Source organism: Agelaius phoeniceus, chromosome 21, assembly GCF_051311805.1.
Source record: "Agelaius phoeniceus isolate bAgePho1 chromosome 21, bAgePho1.hap1, whole genome shotgun sequence".
In the NCBI taxonomy this organism is placed as follows: domain Eukaryota; kingdom Metazoa; phylum Chordata; class Aves; order Passeriformes; family Icteridae; genus Agelaius; species Agelaius phoeniceus.
Window position 1 is genome coordinate 9,834,719 of NC_135285.1, and position 24,386 is coordinate 9,859,104.

Consider the following 24,386-nt stretch of genomic DNA (forward strand, 5'->3'; position numbering starts at 1 on the left):
CATCGTGGCAGCTGCTGGGAGAGGAGTTCTCTTACTGGGTAATAGAGAAAATAGAGGAATAGATACATATCAAGTACTCAGAAAAATAGCAGAGCTTTTTTCAGTACTAGATTCAAGAGCCATTAATAGCACTGGCTCAGGGGCAGGATGAGGAATATTAAATCCATGATATCCAGGAACCTGACACAGAGATGAGGGGAGAGCCATTAAAGTGCACAGTGTGCCATGGCAAAGGTCAGTGCCACTCCAAATCGTTATTTAACAAAGAAAAAGCTCTTCTTTCAGGAGTTCTTAGTCCCACTTTGAGAGAAGATGGGAACAGATTTTCGCTGAGGGGACCAGTTTTCACTGATGTGAAACCATCAGTGTGTTCTGATGTTTTCTGGGATTTGTTTTCTGTATTCCAGCCACTTCTAACAAGGCTCTTCAGTTCACACAACTGTCCCAGCCACCGTACTTGGAGCTGCAGAGAATTGTGTGGTTTTAAGTGGTGCTTCAGGTGAGCTTTGCTGCTTTTAGGCAGGGGCACAGTCATCAGAGACACACTGAATGTGGTGCTTTTGTACCACTGAAGTCACCTATGGGGGAAACAAAGGCACTGGTAAGAAGCTGGCTCAGTTTGGTGTCATTGCTGTGGGGAGCACTAACTGTAGTCATAGACTCAGTTGTTTAATTCGAAGTATTTGGTGCCGGAGTGTAGCCCAGAAGGCAAGTAATGATCCCAATTTATTTTTTTGTTCTGTATGTAAACAGTTAGATAAGGGAGAGGGGTTTTTACAAGCTGTAGTTCTGTAAACAGTGTCCTTAATTGTCTGGAAAGGTCATGAGAGCATGAGAAAATGTGAAACTATTTCTGCTTGGAGCATGAAATGACTGGGGAGTAAATCAGTGATTCTGATGTGGAAGAGTTGTGGGTACAGCCAGGGGGATTGCTGGGCTTTATGGAAGTTTATGAATGTTTAAGCCTGAGATTCTAAGATGCAAAAAGAAACAATTTTATTCTAAGATAAGAAGCAGGGGTGGCATGGCTTCCCCTAGCCTGGAGAACGCCCTCTCTGTGTTCATTAGCTTTGCTTTCAGAGGAATCTGCTTGTTCAGAGGGCACCAGCACCTGCCCTCAACTTCTGCTTCATGACCATTTTCATTTAAAAGTCTATTTTATTGCCTAATAGAGGTTTGGTTTTTAATTAATTTTGTGTGGTTCTGACATTGCTGTAAGGAATCAGCTGGAATTCACAGGGTCAGCAGGGCTGTGGGTGATACATTCCAATAAATACTGCAGGTACCTGGACCCCAAAGGTGGCCCTGCAGCTGCACTCCTGGGCCAGCTGATGGGAGCAGGAAGGGCTTTCATAACCTCTCACAGCCTCTGTCACTGGAAATCAGACATTTTGGCACCTCTGTTTCCCACTCAAAGTTCTTCATGCCTTGTGAAGAGGAAAGTTGGCTCAGCTCAGTGTTTATTATTTTCTGTCGCTGTCTATTCCGCTTTTTAAAGTGCCTCTATTCCCTTCTAAATCCCCATTTGGATTCAGACTAAAGATCCATCTTTTCTTCTGGGCTCCTGTGGCCACCCAAAGCTGTCTGAATTGTAGATTTTTCTGCAGCCTCTCCTGAGTATGTGGAATCACACAGACACTACAGATACCTGTTCTCCAGGGATTGTTCTTAATTCGTAAATGCTACCGTGAGCCACGTTAAATCACTGTCACCCTTCCTCCTCCTCTCCTCTCTCGGGTTTGTAATAAGGACTTATTAGATAATGCAGAAATTAGAGGAATAACACCTAAATTCATTAAGCAATAAAATTAATTCGCGGCCTGTAATTGTACGAGCAGGAGACCGGTAATTCCTGTTCGCTCTGGTTTCACAGAAACTCCACCCTGGCAGCGCTGGGGCAGCGGCGGTGCCGGGCAGTGCCCGGTGGGGCAGGGCCGGGCGGAGCTCAGGAGCGGCTCCTCCGTGCCCGGCTCGGGAGCAGCCTGACCTCTGCAGGGCTGCCCGCGGCACCTTTCCACCGCCTCTGCGCTCCGGGCAACTCGGAGTTTCCCGCATCACCTGCAGAGCATCTGGTGAAGTTTTGTTGTGCTCCAAAGTCTCCCTTCCATAGCCCATCCCGCGGCGGGAGCGGGAACCTGCGCTCCTGCCGTGTCCCGGTGCTGCTGCCTGCTCTGGCATTCCAGGCATTCCTCCCCTTCTCGCTGCCTCCGATGAAGTCATCACCTCTCCTTCTCTCCTTCCCGGCTCCTTCCGAGTGCCATGGCATGAGCGCTGCTCACCAGCCCGGCTTCCTTCTGGTGAGTTCAGGGAGACCATTTCTCCTTGCTGACTTCTCTCCCAGCACTCAGGTTGGACCTCCCTTTGTTGTCTGGAGCTGGAGCAGGTTCTTATCAGGAGATCAACTTGCTGGGAAGTGCCTGCTTGTTGTTATTCCATCCAGCAGCCTTGCTTTGCTCTTGTTCCCACTGTCTCTTCCACTGGCTGATCCCTGGAATTGTGCGAGGGGGGAGTGTGAAGAGAGATGAACAAACAGCAGTTGAAGTATTTTATTCTCCATAATGAGAGCGTAATCCTGGTGATCTCTTGGACTAGTTGGGATTCTCAGGAGCAGGTAATGCAAATGGAAGAACACCTCACTTGCTAAGTGAAAAGTAAACAGTAGTAACAGCTGTTTGTGTGTTTGTTACACATAACAACCTGCTTGGAGCAGTGTCTGAGAAGTGGAGTCAAAGGAGGCGGTGATGTTGGGTGGGTTAAACAAGAGTTTGGGTGCCGGGAGCTGCTCACAGCCTGTTCTGCTGCTGCCCTGGAGTCCTGGGGAGATTGCTGTGCTGCTCCATAACGATTCCACAGCATGGAAAACAGGCATGGAAGAGTGGAGTGAGGATTAATTATTCTGTCAGTTCCAGTGCCTTGAATAAGTTAACAAACCAAATGTGTTTATTACTGTACAGAAAGAGTTTCAGAAATACTCATAAGCCCGAGGTCCTAAATTAATGTGCAGTGTTTGCAGTGCTGTGTGTCCTCTTGGCAGTGGGATATGTTCAACTTAAAAACCTCCTGGTGCCTTCCACAGCCAACAACGTGTTGGCCCAGCTGTGTGGGGATAACCTGGGAGAGCTTTCAGGGGCTTGATAATTTCAAGGAAGTTTCTCTTTGAAGATCTTACTCTGCACAGGGGGAGACCCAAAACATTGCAGTCTTCTGTAAATATTTGGGAAAGCAGGAGGCCCTGTTTATTTCTCTCTCTCCTGTGTTGTATAACGTGGCTGAGCCCTGGGCCCTCTGTGCTATTGAAAGGTGACACAGAAGTGCCACGGTGTCTGTCCAGACAAAGATGGAAGTTCAGGAAAAGGCCAAAATCAGACACTGAATCTGATCCCTTGAAGCTTGCTTATTTTATGCACAAGTGGGCAACTTTGACAGAAATCACAGAAAATGGGGCTGGAAGGGATTTCAGGAGGTGTGTGGTACCTGTCTGCCCCAGGAGAGGGGAGGAAAGGCAGCCCATTGTCCCTGAACCTCGCTGGCAGGGAGAGCTCCCTCTCTCTGTGACTGTCCATGGCAAGATGGGACTGCTTCCAGTGCCTAACCCAAATATCTTCTGCTGCAAATGAAGACATTTCTTTCTCAACCTCTAGTGATTGTGGAGATTTTTAATTACTGGCTTACAGTGCCCTTTTCCATGGCCCTGGGCTTGCTGTGGCAGCGTGGCTGATGCTAGGCCCTGGGCAGAGTGACCCAGCCTGAGATGGTGCCTCCAGCCCTGAAAAAGTAAAAAGGGCACTTAAAGCTTTATATATTCCTACTGCTCACCAAGTAAATGCTGTACATTCCTGGAGTTACTAATTTACCTGTAAGCTATTTTTATTAACCTTTAAAACAAACAGCTCCCCCCATCCCCTCCAACACCCACACCCACCCCTCCTTCTGGTTATTTCTGGTTTCTTACAGAGGGTTTTGTAACATCTCTCCTGCATGAAACCCACAGTGCTTAAACAGAGCTAAAATGGAGATTTGACTCCAACCATTTCATGAACCATAAGTTTAATAATTATAGGAGGGTTTAGGTGCTAAGCCAGCTCTGTGTCTGGTCTTGGGTCAGTGATGTGTTTGCTGGTTCTGCTTGGGGTATATTTTAATGATGAAATAAGCTAAGCTGGGGGGCTCTTACCCCCATACAGGGGCTTTCCCTCAGTGCTGAGCAGTATTTGGGGCTGGGAGCACATGGGGAAAGTAATTTCTTGTAGCTGCCTTTCACATAATGCCATCGTTCCTGTTTTCCAGCCAGGTGTGTGAGAAATGCTTTAAACAAGGTTCATTTTTCCGGTCATTAAGAAAATGCAAAGCAGTTTCTTCAGTTGTCATCTCGAGCTCACTTTCAAAATGCTGAAACCAAGTAGTTTCTTTATGACAGTCCAAAAACAAAAGAAGGTTCAAAGGAATGGGGTGGGAGCCTGAATCTTCTGAGAGGAGATGACACCAAAGGATTTTACTGCTTGAGATTCAAAGTGCAGCTTTCTGCAGAGAAAGTGCCCCAGCCATTTGAAGGCTGGCTGGAAGCTGGGAAGGCAGAGCTGCTGCTTTGGGCTGGCTGAGCTTCACACAGGTTACGTGGCAACCAAGGAAGATGTCACTGAGCCAGCACCTCAGCCCATCCATGGCTGGAATCTCTATCTGTTCTTTTGGAGTGGCTTAAGACACATCTCAGGAATAGTTGGGTGGAATTGCTGGTGTTAGTTGTTCCTTACAGTCAGGCTTTGGCAAGGGCAGAACCTTGCTGAGGAGACAATGACCATGGAAATGCTTGGCTAAGGAGGACTCTGGAATGGTTTTGGGAAGGGGAGCTTGTTACAAGGTCTGGGCATCACTGAATGCAGCTTGGAAATAAATCTGTTTCTCTGAGTTCCATGGTGCTTTCAGAGAGGGTTTTTGAACTGAGGAAACACCACCTGACAATGCTGTAGCTGACCTGTCCTATCATTTTTCTAAATCTCCTCAGTGTTGAGCATAAGTGTTAATTTTACCTTTTCAGCCCTCTCCCTTCCTTGCCAGTGGGGAAGGAGGTAAGTATTCCTATCCTCATTTTATACTTTATCAAAAGCAGGATTTAATTATTTTTTTCCTGGCTCCAAAGCAAATTGCTAGAGGAATTAGAGAGGTAACTTAAGCATCCTGTGCCTCTAACCCCATTAGCAGTTTCCCCGAGGAGGATCAAATCCACGAGTGCACGGGTCTGTACTTTGCATATAATTCTCACTCATCTCAATGCAGTTTCTGTTTACTCATCTGCAGACTGGAAATAATGATAATGCCAACCTGTCAGGCATTATCTGAAGCTTACAGTTGTATAAAAATGCTAATTGTTGAAGGTGAAAGTCCTGCTGGTGGAACGTTGCTCCAGGCAGGGGAAATGCGAGCGGAATCCGTGGGGTGGTCGCGCTGCCTCAGTGGGAGGGGGACCCCGCATTGTGCAGGGGCTGCTGGCACTGCTGGGCTGTCCCTGTGCTGCCGGGTTTGTGACTGTCCCTTGTGCTCTGTCCCCAGAGTCGCCCCCGGAGCGCTGCGGGCAGAGGCGCAGCATGCCCAGCGGCATCGCCGAGAAGAGCCCCAGCATGGAGCCCGCGGGCACCGCGCCCTTCCGCGTCACGGTCAGTGCCTGCCCTCGGCCGGGGCAAGGGGACCCGCTCCCCCTGGGACGAGAGATGCTGTGGGTGAACTGCTGAGGGTGGGACTGGCTGCTCACTCGTTTGTGGGGATGGGTTCTGTCAGACACTCTTAGCAACAGGCAGCTGGATCCTGGTAGAGCAGCAGGGTTTGAATGGAGGCTGGAGCTGCACCTGGGAAGCTTTCCTGGAGAGGTTTCCTTGGTGAGTCCTGGTGCAGTGTATTCCTGGGTGCATTTACCTGTCTGCAGCTGTGCAGTGTGTGCTCACACTCCTACAGAGAGAACATCTCCTCTGGAGGAACCTGTCATTAACTCACAGGACATCTGCCAAGCTGGGATTGCCCAGAGCCTGGGATCTTGTCCCAGCAGGAGCCTGGAGGAGCCATCCACTTTTTCCATGGCTTCAATCCCATGCTTTGAGGTGTCACTGGTTGTTCTGTACCATGACTACCTGTGGTCTTTGTGCTCCATGGGAAGGGCACTGCTGTGTCATTGACAGTCAGGAGCAGGGACCCCAGGAATGGGATCTGTCAGTGCTGAGCCCTGGCTGGCACTGCCTGATGTCAGCACAATGTGAGGAGTGTGAGCACAGAGTCCCCTCCCCACTCCTTGCTCACATCAGGGGCTGGCTCTTAGCACACACAGATATTTTTATTCAGAGAAGACACAAGTGGGCCTGAAGCAGGTTTGCTCCATGCAGGTTTTCTCTGCAGGCCACACCTTCTTTACAGACTCAGCTGCTGCTTACCAAACTCAGGGAGGCAGAACCAGAATTTCAAAGCAAAGACAATGGTGCAATCTGAAAAAAAATAATCTGAGCACACCCAGTTCACCTGGGAACATTTGCATTGGTGAATGAGTCATGATTAGCAGTTTGGACAAGTAGTTTATTTTAGTTCTAGAAATTGTTCTTCCAGCCATCAGAACCTATTGATCTCAGTGAATGAGTATCCTTGAACCCTAAACAACTACTGCTGGTTGGTGAAAACAGCAAAACATGATGGGAAAATCTGGATTCTTCACAGGACTTGGGAATATTTTTCTTAGTGTCCCTGTAGTCAAAGAAAAGAAAAAGCAGTTTATTCCTTTCCAATGGCATATATCCTGCTTTTTGGGTTTTTAGAGAAGCTATTCCAGCTTTGAGCAGCTGGTGGTGGAACAGCTGATGTGGGATGCAGTTCTTTGCTTTAAGCAGCTCTGTTACTCAGTGTGGATTAAATAAGGGCAGCCATCACATGGGTAATACATGACATTTGTCTTCTCTGAGTTCAAACCCAGCCTCATCTCATTTCTCCCCTGCGCCCCCTCCGAGTGTCACTGCATTAATATGAATGGCTTCATTAGGTACAGTTGCTGCTGCTGCCCAGCCTTCAGCAGATGTCTGACTTTAGAAATATATTCTCCCTCACCTTCCTTCATTAACCAGAGGAACATTAGCAGTCAGTCCACTCCAGCCACTGGGAATAGTAATTAGTGCCTTAGTTTAGTGGTAATGGGATTATTACTTTTGAGCCTGCTGTTGTAGGTTTGGAAATTGTAAGCTTTTCATATTTTACAGCTGATTGTTCTTCCCTGACATCTCCATCATTCTGCTGTTGAGTCTCCAAGGGCCTGTGAAGCTCAGGAGCCATTGGTTTCAGCTATTTTGGCAGTGTTGCATTCCCAGATGCTTTCTTTCATTTCAAAACTAGAGCAAACTAGGGTGGAAATTTGGGAACTTCACTTCCCATACAGAAGTCTGCCAGGCAGGTTACAGATAATTGGGCATTGTGGTTTTTGAAAACAAGAGCTCCTGGTAGTTTTTGAATTATAGAATATAAACCTTGAAAATCAAGTCCTGTTCTTACCCCTTCTCCTGAAAGAAATTTTTAATGAAGCTTCTTAAACTTGGAAAAATCTCCTCTAGTCCTGGTTATCTCGTGCTGTACAAGAATTATTTTCCATGTAAATCCCTCCCTTCACTTCCATGCTCTCTGAGCTCTGTGTGAGCTGATGCAGAATGAGAAATTTGAGGCTCCAGCCGCAGTGAGGCTGGGCCTGAGCTGAGCTCCTTGTCCTGCTCTCAGAGCCAAGTGTTCAGATTTCAGTCCCCACTTGCAGTGGGCATCTGGCAGCAGCTGCTGATGCTGCAGGGCTGGAGACACCAACGTGGCTTTCTCCATGGCCCTGGTTAAAGCCTTGCTTGTAGGAGAAGGCAGAGAAGTATTTTGCCTCTCTGCATTGAATCCCAATAGCTCAAGCTGTGAGCTGGGTTAAACCTGAAGTTTGTGGGGAATTTTGTCAGACTCAGGGGCCAGAAGCTGGGCAAGTCTGCTGAGTGCCAGTAAAACCCCTCCCTGTGCCCCCCTTGCAGGGAAGTGCTGCAGGGGAGGATTTGCTGAGGCTCACTGGGGAGGAATCACTCCCATCCCATCAAGCACTGCCATCTATTGACTCCTTCTGTTAGAGCCCAATTTCCTTCGTTTTCTGGGAGAACAACCCAGGCCAGCAAAGTCCAAATTGCCAAAAAACATGAGGAAGCATCTGTATTCTGTCTTTTACTTGACAGAATTTAGGATTTCTTTCTCCAGCCCTTTAATCCTCAATTCTAGCATTAATAATTTGCTTTCCAGGAGCACCAAAAACACTTCAGTACTTCTTCTGGTTGAAGCCACATTGGCCTCAAAAATCCCCCAAAACCCCACCAAAACAGTTTTTCTTCTCCCTGAAACATGAACTTGTTTTCCTGCAGTTTTCCTGCCTGGTTGGGTTCGGTACACAGCTGAATTTGCAGTGATCCATCATAAGCTACTCTTACAGCATTCCTCCATCTATCCTGGTTTTAATCCTTGATAAATGAAGTATTAAATACTAATGGCAGTAAATGGAAACTCCTGGAGAGATGAAAGTGAAGAGCCCTTCTGCCATTCCTCTTCACTGAACATAATCCTAAATAATGGGATCCCAGTTCAAGCTGCTGTGGACAAGATATTGAAGAATTTTTTCCCCAAGTTTTTGCCTGTGCATAATACACTTTATTTTCTTCCTTTTTTTGGTTTTTTTTTTTTTTTTTTTTTTTAAGCAGTCATGTAATATATATAATAATGATTTGAGAGATTCTTTGGAGAATTTATGTTCCTGTATTATGTGGAGAATGGAATGGCACTTCCCTCGGCATGATCACCCCTCTTTAATTGAAATGTAATTGTTTACTAAAGCATTGCAGCTCAAAGGGAAAATTACTGTCATTTTGGTCTGTGGCTGCATACATTAAAGTGCCCCTTTTGCAGGGATTGAATTTTAGGAGAATAGGAACATTATCACAGATGATATATAAACATAAAGCCATTATCATTAAATTGGCAGCTGCAACTGACTTTGGGTAACCAGTGCTAGTGGCAGCAAGAAATATGGAAATTACTTGGAGAATGTATTTGTCAGTTCAGTCACCACTTCTGCAACAGGACATGCTTGGAAGCTTTAGGGTTGTGAGCATTGTAGGGATTGGAAGAAAAATGAGGTCATTTTCAGCCTTTGCAGTTATTCCCAGTCTCCCTGGTACTGCTTGGCAGAAATCAGGAGGGCCCATCTGCCCTCAGGGGGTTTGCCAGGTACCCCAGCACCAGACCTGGCACCCTGAGCATCCTTTGGGAGGAATTTCCAGGTTGGTTCTTACCACCCTCATTTTCCAACTGGGAAAACTGAGGGAGGGAAAACTCAGCTAACTTAAATTTGATCATTCTCCAAAGCCCAAAAATACATCCTGAGCTGAATTTCTTCATTTCTAATTCCCAATCCTGGTGTTAACCACTAGCTAAGCTATTCCTAATTACCTCTCTGAAATCCTCCTCAGTTTCAAGAGAATTAAATATTCTCCAAATTGATGCTGTAATGAGAAAATGTGTAAGTGGGTTCCTGGACTCCCAAGTCTGTGTTCCTAGGGCAGAAATGCCTTGACTTTCTTACTATCTCTGCCAGCACCTCATGTTGTCAAATTTCTAATTGCTTGTTATTTAAATTAGAGCCCTCTGCCTTATTTTTCTAAGTCATCTTATTAACATAAATCTGTGAGTATTTTTGATCTTTAATTTTTGCTGTCCTTTATGAGACATGAGATAGATAAATTCTAGTTAAGGTATGAAGGATAAATTTCATTTTGAAAAAGGGAATCTTTTTCCCTACTCAATGCTCCCTAGCACAGGGATTGGAAAGTGAACCTGACTGTAAATATATTTTTAATTCTTTGAGTCTGACCTTGTATCTTGAATTTTTTTTTTTTTTAAGTAAACCTGGAATTTCCAGTTGGGGAGTACTGGAAGGCAGCATGGTCAGAGATAGGAGGGACTGTCAGATTTCAGCACAGAGCTGCAGTCCAAACCACTGAGGATTTATGATGTGCATCAAGCAGGAGACAAGGATGACAGGATAAAAGACATGGTGCTATGACCTGCTTCACTGAAAGGGGCTCAGCAAGGCAGGGTATGGATTTTTTCCCTTTTTGAGCCGAGTATGTTCCAGGGAGGTCTCTTTGTCAGAGCCTGCAGCTGTCTGAAGGACAGTTTTAGAGAAAAGAAGAGCATAAGGCTCATCAACAGCTTAATTCACACACTGAGGCCGTTTCTCTGCAGAGTTATGAGTGGTCCTGCTGTAGTTTTTGTGGGGTTCTGCCTGCTTTTGGTTGCTGTCCCTCTGTGGGGCTGGGGGTGGTACCAGGGCAGGGCTGGCTCTGCTGTGGGGCAGCGAGCAGGGGATGGGACTGACCTGGTGCTGCTGCAGGAGGAGCCTTGTGAGGATCCCTGGGTTAACCTGCAGCTTCCACGGAGAGGGAAATGCACAAATCACCCATTTCTGTGCCCCAACACCACTGGAATGTGTTCTGGACTAGGGCAGGAGCTCACCTTGTTGCTTCCTGTGTGAAGCTTGGGCAGTGGATCAAGAAGGAAATTTCTGCTTCTGGGGAAGATAAAGTCAAATACTGGGTGGGAAAGGGGAAAACAAATGTTTCAGGAAGCTGCCTGGCTCTGCAGAGGGTCCAGATTGGCACAATTCCATTGATTTTGTTCAGCTCCTCCAGATGTTGACACTTTCTCAGCCTCTGAGGATGCTGCACTGATCCCTCTGGGCTGTGTGAAACCCATGACTCCAGGCAGGGCTCAGGGCCCCAGGGGAACAGCAGAAAATCCTTGGAGTGGGACAGATTCCTTGTGCCAGGAATGAGAAGGGAAGGAGGGAGAAAAAGCAGCTCCAAACTCCCTCTCCCAGAAAGCCTGAGTGAGTTTTTGTGGGATAAACCTGTGTTGTTCTCCTGATTTCATGACTTTCCTCAGATCCCTCCATTCCTCCACTCCTGGGGAAGCAGTGGTGAAGCCAGATGAGAAATACCAACAGCTCCTATGTGTTTTCATGGAGAGAGCCCATGGGAGGAATATTTAACATTTAGGCAGTAAGTAGGGCTAATAGGAAATGCTAATTCACATTTCATTCTTTTGATCAGTGTATATTGAATGATAATTACAGTGATAGTACTTGGCACTTCTGTAGCACCTTTCATCTGGAGCTGTTAAAGTGTTCTGCCAATCTGAATGAATTCAGGCTTGCAGGCACTGGGGGGTTGCAGTTTTCCATAATGCCTCAAAATAAATGGGAAACTAAGGCCTGGGAGGATGATTCCACTTTCCACATCATTCAAAATCCGTGTGAAACAGTTGGGGCTGTGTAGTTCTGCTGCTGGTTGTCTCATAAGAAACAAAACCAGCTCAAGGCATCACTATAAATGGGGAAGGTGGTTTAAACCAGCCAGGTGACTGGCCTTTACTCTCTAAAACATGTTTGTTTGGCATTTTTGTGGTGTTTTAACAATTCAATATACACTTGGGTGCTCTGGTGTATTTTTGTTTCAATTCCCCCCACAAAGACAGAGAAACCATCTCAGATTCTCCCTGCATTTTTCAGCAATGTACTCGGATCCATCTCCATTCTTTAGAGACATCTCCTAAGGATGATTTGAGCAGAAATGTTCTTTTCAAAGCTACTACAGGAAAACATTTGATACTGTTTCAGTCTCTTCCCAGGAAGCCCAAGTGCAAACAGCCTGGACTAATTGATAGGCTGTAGGGAGGCAAATGGACCTGACTGGTTTCATTTCTGTGGAGTGAATGAGAGGCAGAAGGTAAACAAACAAAAGCTTCAATTTGTTTAAACCTCTGGGCACTGAAAGCTCTCACATTGCTGGTAGCACAGAGAAAAGAGGGCCATTAGAATATCCAACATGACAGTGTTCCTTTAATTTGTTTCTGGGTCACAGATAAAGCATTGTCCTGCAGATATGAAAGGTAGGATAATAAACACATTCCATTCTCCCTTTCAGTAGCACTGGCATTGTGCTTTCAGAAAACAAGCCAGAGTGGAAGGCATTATCTGAATCTCCTGGAGACTGGAAGATGAGTGCCCATTGCATCAGGACCTTCATCTCTGAACTTCTATTGGGGATTTGCACTGCTTTAGCTCAGGGATGTTCAGTATTTGCTTAAATGCTGAATTCATTGCACTGGAATTCATAGAAATCTGTGTCATTGCCACAGTCACCCTGAACAGTTTTCAATACATTTCTACCAAGTTTTGTTTCTGAGACAGATTTTATTCTCTAGTTTAGACTAGACACTTCTCCCTGATTGCCAGGATATATTTTGAGCTATAGTTCCTTGTTCTTTCACTGCAGATGGTTCACATGGCACCTGTGGACTTTGGTAATAATGAGGGTGCTGTGAGAGGGAGCCATGGGAGAGATGCCCCATCCCAGCTGGGATCAGATCCCAGTGATCCTGTCTGTGTTGTCAGCCCGTGGCAGTGGCTGAGCTTTAACAGACATGGAGGAGCTCATGGCCTTTGACTGGACTGTCTGGAAGTTGTTTTGGAGGTTTCTTTTCCCCTGCATTGCAGCCTCGTGTGAGGCAGTTTGTCCAGGTGGTGCCACTGTTGTTCCAGACCCAGCTGCAGGCACAGCAGCTCTGCTCCCTGCTCTCCTGGAGGCTGCACGGACCCAGGACACGGCAGCTGCAGAACTTGGATTGGTGGTTCTGGGTGGAGCACACTCGGGAAGATGACATTGATTTCTAGATACTTTTTTTCAAACTTTAGTTGCCATGGAAACAAGATTCCCTTTCTCCTCCGTGCTGTCACTTTTCCTCAGCACTGCACTCTGATAAGCAATAGGCTGTGTTTGTCCTCCCCACTCTCTTTTCCCAGTGATATTCATGGCTCAGGCATCAAGGATAATTTCAGAGAGAGTGGGGAAGCTCTGCTGCTTTTCCTGAGGTGCTCAGGTGTTCCCAGGGCTGGCACTCTGCCAGAAACTTTCTTGTCTTTATCTTCCTCCATAATTACAGTGGATCATATCTTCCCTGCAACGTTTTTCAAAGCACCAAGGAAATTAGCTCCAGAACTAATCATGTCTTTATTTCCTGAATGGCTCTGTGCAGTTCCCTACATGGCTCTGCACAATGGGATTCACCCTGAGCAGTGTAACCTGTCCCTGGCCCTGTCCCTCCCTGTCCCTGCCCTTGTCCCTCCCTTCATTCCTGCCTCTTGCCAGGTCACCTCCATGGCATTCCCATGATGGCACAGCCTGGCCTGGCTGAGTACAGAAATTTACTCTGCATTCCCCAAGGATCCCATGCAAAAGGTGAGGAGTGATGGGTACAGGTTGCTCCTGGACAGAGGCCATTTAGACACAAGAAGAAAAAAGTTTTTGCTGTTCTTAAGGGGTGGAGGAGGAGATTTTCATATCCCTTCCTGGGAAACAAGGGAGTTCCCAGCTGGTGTGGCACTGGCTGGGACTGAGGGACACGGGCTGGCCCTGCCCTTGGGCCCTCCAGGAATGAAGCCTTCCTTGAGAATTAGCAACCAAGTCAAAAATAGTTAAGGAAGAAGTGAATGACACTTAAATCTGCCTGATAGAATTGAAATTTCCTGCAGGGTGACAAAGTTCTGCTTTAAAGATAGTAAATCCACTGCTAATAATTAGGCAAGAAATAGTGACTGCTAAAACCCAAAAATAGGTTCTGTCACTTGCAATGTCTATTTTATTATTTTGAGGGATAAACCAGCAGTGAACTTAATTTTTGCCTCCAGTTCCTGAAGGATATTCTTTTTGGTTTATATCTTTCAACGTGAGTGTTTTAAGAGAATTGTCAGTTGTGCTGCCTCACATCACCTTCCTCAGCACCTCAGCCCAAAATCAGACACAAAGTACGAGCTGAGGAGGGAAGGAAGAGGAGTAAAGGTGGAGAAAAAGAGCAGGGAGTAGTCTTGCCTTGGTTTTCATTTCTCTCTGAGCTTTCTTAATCAAAAAGCTCTCTGATCTGTGTGTTCTGAAGGATGGAGAAAGCATGAAAGCCAGGCTGGTACTCCTGGAAATATCATATGTGTGTTATATTTATCCTCCCATTGTAATTTTTCTCCCTTTTTCCAAAGCTGTAAGTAGGAGCTGAATCAAACTGAAATAATCGTTTTCATAAATTCTGAGATGAGGATAAATGAACTTCATCTTCAGTATTTGCACAATGTCTGGGAAGTGAGTTGTCTAGGGAGGTAGATAGGGGAAATGCAGGGCTGATGTATCATCTGAGTCCCAGTTGGTATTCCCCACACCTTCACAAAAGTGAGCATTTTTGTTTGATTGCAGCTGTAATTATTGCTGAATACAAATGTTCCAATTTAAGCTGCAGAAATGTGGGGAAAGTCTTTGAAGCCAAGAGCATCTGCCTGGAACATGAGTTTCATATTTGAATGAGTAACTTTTACTGCAAAATTACACAATGAATCCCTACATTCAAAAGATAATAATATTTTTTTTTACTCTAAACACATCATCTACCAACTGCTTTTTAAAATTTATTGGCTTGGCAGCTGGTTTTGTAGAAAATGTGTCACTAAAAGCACACAAGGTTTGTCAGTGCAAATGAGGCAGTTGGTGTTGGTACCTTCCTGCAGACTCAGAGCTGGCCATCAATTTTGGGGAGAATGGGGTTGTCCCTTCCAGGGTTTGCTCTGCCCCAGAGGTTTCAGGTGGAAGGGAGCAGGGAGGTGCCTGACACAGCAGGACATCCATGTGCTGCTCCAAGACCATACATCAGAGCAGGGAAAGCAGGGCTAAAACACACTCATGAACCAGTTTATCTGCATCATCCCCAAAGGTGGACTTTAAAAGGGAGCAATAATGCAAAGAGATTGATGGAGATGGTTTTCCCCTCTCCCCTGGGTGTTTATTGCTCATCCTGGTGAGCTCTGGTACCTGTTTTACCAGGATTGCAGGGCTGGCATAGCAGTGAGCCCTTGAGCAGTAAGTAATCCTGGCTTTGCAGCTTATCTGGGCATAGTCAGTGTAGCAAATCACTTGGGCAGCTGTGCCTTCACTCCCTCCCTCTGTGCCTGCCAAGCCCCTCCATTCTGACAGCAGCTCCCACCTGCTCTCCCACCTCCACCAGCCTGCCCTCCTTTCTCCATCCTTGGACAGCAAGCCTGAAGCGTGGATCTGCCTGGGGACTGGCTTTTAAAAGGCATATTCTCATTTCTGAGATTGGAAAGAATTAAATTAATCTCCTTTATATGAAAAAGTACCTTTTTCCTGAAATAGAAGGGCACAATGGTTGATGCCAACTATTCCTAGACAGGTTTTGTGCCTGGTGTAGTTGTCCTGAGCCCAGTGACCCACTGGAGCTGCCCCACAGAAACAGCTCCAAAGTGCAGCTCTTGAAAGCTCCTGGGCTCCTTAGCCCTTGGCAAAAGCCCAAGGGACCTGGCTCAGGATGTTTCAGAGTTTTGGACACAGCAGACTGTGCTCTGGGCTGGGGACTCCCTTGTGCTGGTAAACAAAGAAACTGCTCCCTCCCCCTGGAATCCTCCTGCAGGTGCCAGCCTGGCTTGGTGTCCCTGGGCCAGGCTGTCCCCAGCTCTGCTGTCTTTGGGTGCATCACTGGGTTTGCTCTTCAAGGTTGCTTGCATTCTCCCTGTGTCTCTGTTTCTGCATCTTTCATCCCTGATTGCTCAATTACCCTTCTCCTACCTTCCCAAGGAATGTTTATCTGTCTTGTTGGGATGTGAAATGTTGACAGTGTGATAATTACAGAGCTGGGAACAAATAATCCAGAGTAGTGTGGGTTTGTTTTAATAGGAGAACAAAAGAATCCAAATTGAAGAACCAAGTGATCCCTGAATAACAGCAACTGTCAAAGTGTTGTTGTCATCTGGGCTCCTCCTGACTCTTGAATTCCTTTGTCCTTTATTAATGTCTCACCTGTTCCCTGTCCATGTTCCATGGAAGTCATCAATGCTAATGGGAGAATCCAGACCCAGACTTCCCAAGGTTTCTGTTACTTTACCAAAGGCTGGGAAGGGAATCTTCCCAGAACAGAGAAGAAAGAGAGTGAAATTCTGCAAAGAAGCAAAATAGCTGAAAATACCAGGGAGAATGTGCAGAACTGAGAATTCTTTCTCCAGGGCAGTGGGAGAAGACCCCCTGACCAAGGCAGTTTCCACAAGATAGGTAAAATCTTTATGAAAATAGAGCTCAAGCAGCAATCCTTTATTGGCCAGAGGTGGGAAGGGGATGAGATGTTGTGTGGTAATGTGTTCTGCTACTGCTGCTTCTCTGTGATTTGCTGATACTCGCATGTGTGAGATTTGCCACATTCATAATTAACCCCCAGTGCCTCTCATTTGATGTAATTCCAGCTTTCCTGACCCCACACTGTCCCCTGGGTGACCTGGGGGACATCAGTGCATCTTCATCTGATTTTCCAGCTGGGCTGAGCTGGGTGTTTGCAATGACACTGCAGATCTGGCTCATCTCTGGCCGTGGCAGGGCAGTGTTGCTAAGCAGCACTTCCAGCACGAGCTGCTTCTCCCCCTCTGGGGCTGCTCCATGGCCTGGCTCCACAGAGCCCCTCTCATGATCCTCACTGCTGGATCTCCATGCTTATCCTCCAGCAAGAGCATGGGTCTGACCACAGAGCGTGCAGCAGCAGGATTGGAGTTTTTACTGCCAGTTACCTCTGGCCAGGCAATGGCTTTGCAGCTGTTTTGTCATTCCTTTGGGGTTCAGCCTAATTCCAAGACACTTCTGTCTCAGAGGGCCTTTCCTTATCCCTTTAGAACAAAGTTTTAGGGTGATATCAGTCAGAGCAAGTGGTGGTTCCTTGCTCCTGAGACATCAGGGGAGGTTTAGATGAGATATGAGGAGAAATTTCTTCATGGAAAGGATTGTCCAGTGCTGAAACAGCTGCCCAGGGCTTTGCCATGTAAACAGAATGTGGAGGTGTTGGGTGCTAAACTTGCAGAAGTGTCATTTCCTAAGGTTTCTGCAGGTTTCTCATAAGTTTAGGGGTGTCTTCAGTCTCAGGGCTGGCACTCTCTTGCCTCCCATGACCCAAGTTCAAACCAGCCCCTGTGCAGCCCTCAGGTCTCCTGGAAATGCCCTTTTTGGGGAAAGGAATCCCACAGGGGCCGTGTGCTCGGTCACCTGCACAGAGCCCTCCATCAGCCCTGACAGAGCAGAGCTGCAGGATGGCAAAGCAGCTTACAGCACCAAAGTTCAAATCAAAAAGAGCTGGCAGAAATAAATGATATATGAAGTGTTTGAGGGGCTACAGACACTTCCAGCCCTGTGCCTCTAACACTGAACAAATGAAAAATATTTGATCCATAAAGGTCAGTGCTGTAGAGAAATTCCCTTCCTGCTCTGCTTCAGTCCAGGGACCACTCAGGGGATTATTTCTATTCTTGGGCTTCCGAGAGGCACAAATGGTGCCTAAACTCAGCCTCGGGGTTGTTTTGGGCTCTGCATTCCTGGGGTAGCTCAATGCAGTTGTGTTCTACAGAGAGAAGGGTAACAATGTGCACTTAGATGTCTTTACCTCATAACAAATGGCATCAAATGTTCCCCTAAAAACGTTTCTCTTTTATATTGAAAGCTGGGACTAGCATTGGTAATTGTAGAAATGGGTAAACTCACTTGTTTGGAACATTTATGGCTATAAAAGGATGCTTAGTGTTGGCACAGCTCACTTGTTTCCCAAATACAAATATTAATTATCCATTCAGTGGAGCCTCAATAAGAGGGTATTTCCATGTGCTGTGGAGGAACAGAAAAAAACCCCAAACTAATTCCAGAATTAAATTAGGTTTAATATAAAAAATAAGAATTGTAAATCCCAGAATGAGGATGGGTCTGGTGGGAAAGATTTACTCCCAGTTTTATACCTTATCCCTGACATAGCAGAACACATGGAGACCTGGGATGAAAGGCTGCATTGCACACTTGTACTCTCAGCAAACACTTATTTATAGCAGTTTCCTTATGATGAGTAGTGAAAAAATTCCTGATGTCCTCTCATGTCCCCCAGAGTTGAGATTTGCTTGAACTAAAACAAAAGATATGGAAGAACTAGAAAAATAACCCCATCTGTTCAGTAGTTCCTGTGCTCTGCCTTTGTGGGGGCTGTTCTGCGTGGGTTTGGGGTGAGAGCAGGAGCCAGGTCTGTGTCTGTGCTCCTGTCTGACCATGCCAGAGCCCTCCCAGAGCCCTCCCAGTGCCCTCCAGAGCCCCAGGCCAGACCCTCACTCTGCCCCAGCCTCTCCCTGTTTTCCTGGCTTAGAGGACATGGGGAGCTGCCAGGACTCTTCCAAAGAAAGCTGCTCATGAGGCATCCAGCCTGATTTATTGATATATCATTTTTAAAATTTCATCTCTATTGTGTTTCCATGGAGCTGAATTTTTACCTTTATAACTTTATCCTGTGGGTTCTCTGCGAGTGAACATTATTGGTGTGGGAGTCAGCTCCAGACACAAGACTTGCATCATTACTTTGTGTTTAATAAAACAGGAGCTCCAGATTTTGCTGTCATTAACACTCTGCTCAGTTTTGTCCCCCTCCCTTTTTCTCTCTCCTTTCTAGTTTTTTTTTTGTGTTGCCCCAGGGTGTGTAGAATTCTACAGTTCCTGCATCTCAAAGGCATATGGTGCTGATGGGTTTGCACATATGCTTTAAAAGTATTATAATACCAAAAATATTCAAACACTATAATAGAATATAAGATTATTTCCGGGTTCTAGAGCAATTGAAAATGCCAAATTTGATAAGGAAGAAAAATTTAAATGAGTCCCACCTTCCTCAGTCTGCAGTGAGATGATGGCATTGGATTTTGGGTTTGTCAAATATGTAAGAAAAGACCCAAATCAGAGCAGATTTAGTTGTGCTGTTTTGAATTGTGCCATCCTGTTTTAGCTGAAGTTGCTGTGGTTGTGATTAAGCCATTCCTCAAAAGGATTTGTTTTGTTTTCTTCTGCCTTCATTCTTTGTGTCTTATTATGACTTCAGTCAGCTCTTGTGATTAGAGCGATTGTACTCCGGGCTTGGAGATGTCAGAGGCAAAACAGCAGAAACAAAGCAAGAAAAGCAACGCCCTTGCCCTTGAAAAGTGAAATCAGTGCTCACTGTGTGTTCCAGAGAAGCTGTGGCTGCCCCTGGATCCCTGGCAGTGTCCCAGGGACACCCCCAGGACGGGGCTTGGAGCACCCTGGGGTCTGGGAGGTGTCCCTGCCATGGCAGGCGTGGCACTGGATGCCGTTGAAGGTCCTCCCAAGCCAAACCACTGTGATTCCATGGTTCACCCCTTTTCCTTGCCAGGCCTGATGAGTTCTGTGCCACTTTGCTCTGTGGGATTTCAGGGATTGCATGGGGCCGTACTCTGACCACGGTGATTGCCTCTAAAGAGCCTAAAAGATTTCCTCTTGCTCAGACCTTAGGCTGTGCAGGGATGAATTTATATAGCTGGTACCTCTGCTTCCATTGTAATAGATGTTTCAAGATTTATTCTAGCTGAAGGGATTCTTGGGCTCTGCAGATTTCTATTTTTTGTCATTTCATAGAGATTATTAACTTCTGAATGAAACCTTTCTCAGTTACTAGTTTAATCTTTGCCACGATATTTTTACTGGTGGTGAATGCTGCCCACACACAGGAAGACACAATTCTGCCCTAGACAGCTCTCAATATAAACTTAAAAGTGTATAAAGAACATGCATGCAAAGGGCAGCACTTTAATTGCTGGAACTGCCAAGAATGCAGCTCAGCTAGAGGAGCAGGCAATGCTCAGAGGGTGAGATTAGCCTTGTTTGTCTGGAGATCAGAATCAAATGTTGTTTAAAGTCATAAATGAAGAAGAAATGGATCATGTCCTTATGATCTCACTAGGAAAGCTCGGCGGTCACACCCCAGGTCAGAATATCTCTCTTGTATTTTCACAGACAAACTTCTGTCTTTTTTTCTTACCCCACCTAAAAATTACAGAAGGTATTCATTCACACATTAGGTTTTCTGATCTCTGGTGTGCACTATGGAGGTGCAAAGTATCACTATAGCAGCATCATTTATCAGCATTAAAATCTCTGACATCTCATTCTCCCAAGGAAGCTGGCAATGAAAATGGAAAATGGCACCGTGTGATCTCCTTCTGGTGGCAACAAATGTAAAAACAATGGCAAACAGAAGTAATGTCTTGCTACAACCCTAAATTCTAATTTCCAAATCCTACACGAATCATGGAACAGTTGTGGAGATGTGGCATACACAACTGAGGGGGAAAATGTCACCATTGGTTGTAGAAGGCATTTGGGTTTTTCCTTATCAATGCCCTGTCCAGAGCTCAAATCTACTCCTGGATTGAAGAAGGGGCTTGATAAAATGAGGACATATTTGTGGGTGGGCTGGCAGTGGTTCAGGAACTCCAGTCTCTCATTCCTGGGCCAGAACCTTCTCAGCAGCAGAGTTTAGGGCAGTATCAGGTGTTTGGCCGGTTGTATACTTTGAATTTTCCCTTCACAGCAAATATTGGCCAGTGTCCATAGCAGGCAGCCAGGGCCTGGTCCAGTCAGAGGAGCAAGAGCATGGGGAGTTGATAGGGTGAGTGTGGGGCTGATATCACAGTGATAAAAAGAGTGTGGGGCTGATACCACGCTGATACAAACAGTGTGGGGCTGATACTGCACTGATACCGTGAGTATGGGGCTGATACCACACTGATACCATGAGCAGGAGGCTGGCTAAGGTCTGAGTACTGAGGGAAATATCTTAACAATGCTCTAGATAATGCAAATCCTCAAATTTGCTTTTCACAGCCATGTTTCTCTGTACTATAAAATTCTCTAAAGGTATTTCTCAGGGACAGAACCCTTTTGAAAAGGCCTTTGTTATCTGCCACGTTGGCTTTGTGCAGTATGACAGAGTGTACTATGTGATGGCCTGTGTGTTATACCTCCTGCTATTTCAGTCATGCAAATAGCTCCGGGAGAAATATTCAGTCCACACAGATGCATGTTACATAGCTCGTTTGTAAGTAAAGTGGCACTTGATAAATGTGAAACACCTTTGGTTATCTAGATGTTTGAAATTCTTGGTGCACTTACGAACAGGGAGTCACTTCCATAATAAGAGCCACACAGAGTGCCCAGGGAGATTTTGCAGCTTGAGAAAGACATAATGTGAGCCGTGAATATCCGAGGTGGGGAAGGAGTGTTTAAATGGCATGAACAAATGACAGGCTCCATAGAAGTTAGACTGTGATTATCGCCCTGCAAGACGTATTAAAGGTATTCATTTGTAAAAGTGAGCTGCTAAGGATCCATTCCTGTGTGCTGAGTGGAGAAACTCCTGAGGCTCCTGCCTGGAGCAGAGGGTGCGCTGTGGGCATGGCTGGGATGCTGCTCTGGCACTCTCACTCACACGTGTCAGGATCTGGGCTTGATCCCTGGGTATCTTCCCCCGTTCCTGGGGCTGGGGAAGGGAAGCAGTGTGTGCAGAACCTCAGTTCTGCGGGGATTTGCTGAGCTGTTCATGTGGAGCTGATCTGTTTCATTAGTGTGATGGTCCATAGAAGGAACACGCCTTCAGGCTTCACCCCCAAATCCTGCTTTCTCTTTAAAATGCCCCCCACTTTCCCTGGCCAAAGTGCTTGACCCTCTCGCACCATTCTCATACACTGCAGATGCCGGCCAGCACAGTAGTATAACGCTTTTATTGCCTTATTTAGCGGAGAGATTAAATGTAATGTTCAGATTATGTAGAACATTAACTCCTAACAATAAGCAAATAACACATTAGAAGCTTCGCTATTAAAACGTTCGGTGCTGGCTCTGCCGTGCAGCTCTCCAGGAGCCGTGACTTATGTTCCGTGAGGGAGGAGGCTCGGCGGAGGAGAAGGAGCGAGCCGGGGCCTCTCCTGGAAGGTGCTGCCGGTACCCCGAGCCCACGGGCGCGGTTCGGACGGGCTTTATGGAGCTCCATCCGTGTAGCCGCAGCAGCTGAGCCCGGCTGTGCCGGCCATGGCCGCGGATCCGGGGGGCTCGGAGCAGGTACCGGAGCTCGCCCTGCCCGTGTGCCCGCCGTGGGTGGCGTCTGGGCCGGGGCGGCCGGAGCCGCGGGCAGCCCCCGCTCCCGTCAGAGCCGCCATGTGCCAGTCTTGTCTTTCAGACGGGATTTTATGGGAGCTGATGGTTGCCAGGGCAACGGAGGCTTCGGGGAGTCTGGCGCGCCGCAGCCCCGGCCGGGAGCGCCGGGAGCAGATGTTGGCTGACGCCAGGCGCTGCCAGCGCCGCTCATGCGGGAGCTGCCCAGGACGCTGTGCCCGGCTGCACGGGCGGCTCCGCTCCCGCTTCCCGCTGCCCTTGCCTTGTAATTTAGTATTCTTGTCTCACCCCACAGGGGTTCCTCAGCCGTCGGCTTAAAGGCTCCATCAAAAGGACAAAGAGCCAACCGAAGCTCGATAGGAACAGCAGCTTCCGGCACATTTTACCTGGCTTCAGGAGCGTGGACCATGAAAGGTAAGGGGACGTTTCGCGGAGGGTGTGGGAGAGAGGAGGATATTGATTTTTCCAGCTCTTGTTAAGATCTTGCTTATCTTATTCAGAGCGAGGGCTGCGTCTCTGATAGAAGTAGACTTGGTTAATTGCAAGAGGGGTAGTTTTAATTTGTTGTTGAGGGAACGGTACAAGCCCTCCCTTTTCAGGGTAAATTCCAGGTGCAGAGAAGCCTGACTGCTCTGCTTTCTTTTCTCCAATAAATCCTAAATTGAGGCACCAGCGTATAAATAGCACCGAGATGCAGCAGCCAGAGCCGACTGATGCAGGTGAGGGAGGGAGGGGAGGGATGCTCCCGCACTGGACTGCACCGATCACAACTGGGTTACACACGGTAGGAACAATACCGTGGAACAATAACAGCCATAATCTCCCCAAATCCCTGTCTCCCCCTCACACACATCCGTCTCCATCCCGCCTTGGCTGCCGTCGTTACACGGAGATGGAGCCTCGGCTGTGGCCGGAGCTGCTGCTCCTGCCCGAGCCATGGCAGGAGCTCAGCCCAGGAGGGATGTGTTGCAGGGAATGTGCAGATGGGTCTGATAAAGCATTTCATGTGGGATGGGCAGTATTGGAGCAAATTGCGAGTAAAATAGACGAGAAATGAGATCTTTGAGGTTCTTCAGCCGGTTAGAAAGTAGAACAGCTCTTTGGTGGATTTGTGTGTATTTATGTCTGTGTAGATTATGTTAGTGTGAGCATGAGACAGGCTCCGTTCAAGGTAAATTCATGTGCAAATTCACATGCAGATCAAGGTCATGGTTGGGGAAGATAGATTCCTTTACCAACCACAAACCAGTGGTTTGCTTCCAAAAGGAAGATCTTTCAACCTTACACAAATTATTTTGGGGACTGACAGAAATATTGAAGTGCTAGGAAAAGTCTGTCTGAAAATTCCTCCGGGCTGGACATACCCTGATGTAACCAGTTGAGAGCAGAGCAATTTAATGTACCAGGATGGTACTTGAGAACCCATTGAGTAAATGCTTCACTTTGAAAAGCAATGACAACTTACTTTGTTTTAGCTGTACTTATTCTGTGCAGGGGCCATGAGCTGCTGAAGCTCGCAAACAACAATTGTCAATCTGGATTTTTCCTTACCTGACCTATTGCAGCCTCCTAAGCTTTTCCCTTCTAGATTGTGCAGGTGAAATGATTGTGCTGGTTAGTGCCGAGTAGGATTTCAGGGATTGCTGGCTGGGCAGACAGAGTTGGTTTGATTCCTGAGCTGCAGTTTTCCCAAACGCTCGAGGTAGGGCACTGTGTTCCAGAGGGAAGCGAGAGGAGCCGGGTGCCGGGAATGTGCCCACGGTGCTGCTGGCTGCTCCAGGAACAGGCAGATTAGGCGAGGTTTCCCTTCTACCTGGATGAGTTTTGTTTCGTTTGTGACTTGGCAGGATAGGACACGGGATTTAACTGTTCTGGCCAGCCCTGCAGCCAGAGTCATTTTCCCAAATTAAGCCTTGTAATTTGCCTGCCCTCCCAGCACAGCAGCCCGGGGGCTGGCTGGACTGCCCGAGACCCAGCTGTACTGCAAGTTCTCCTTAAAGAGACTCGGGGAATCCTGGAGTGCAGTTGCAGTGTAGAGCTTAAAGGGTGGATTAGAGCAGAGGTGGCACTTGGCAGCCTCGAATAACCAAGGATTTGCTTATATGAGTATGAGGATCTGAAAATGAATTATGCCTCTGATGCCCGAGACTAGACCTTCTGTTAGGCAGGCATCTCTCAAAAGTGCATTTCCTCTGTGATTCACAGACATCCCTGAGCTGCAGGACACTGGGACTCAGAGGCTCTGCCAGCAGCTCTTAGTCCCTCGCTGCCATGGCA

General features: G+C 46.9%; 1 protein-coding gene across 7 annotated transcripts in view; it reads left to right on the forward strand.

Annotated features, from left to right (window-relative positions):
- Positions 1 to 24,386, forward strand: part of DAB2IP (DAB2 interacting protein) — a 157,351-nt gene that overhangs the window by 39,722 nt on the left and 93,243 nt on the right. For all 7 annotated transcript variants that reach the window (XM_077189400.1, XM_077189396.1, XM_077189403.1 and 4 more), the window contains 2 exons: positions 5,548 to 5,651; positions 22,405 to 22,523. In XM_077189400.1, coding sequence (XP_077045515.1) covers positions 5,548 to 5,651; positions 22,405 to 22,523 — 223 coding nt within the window. Of the gene's footprint in view, positions 1 to 5,547; positions 5,652 to 22,404; positions 22,524 to 24,386 lie in introns of those variants that run through there.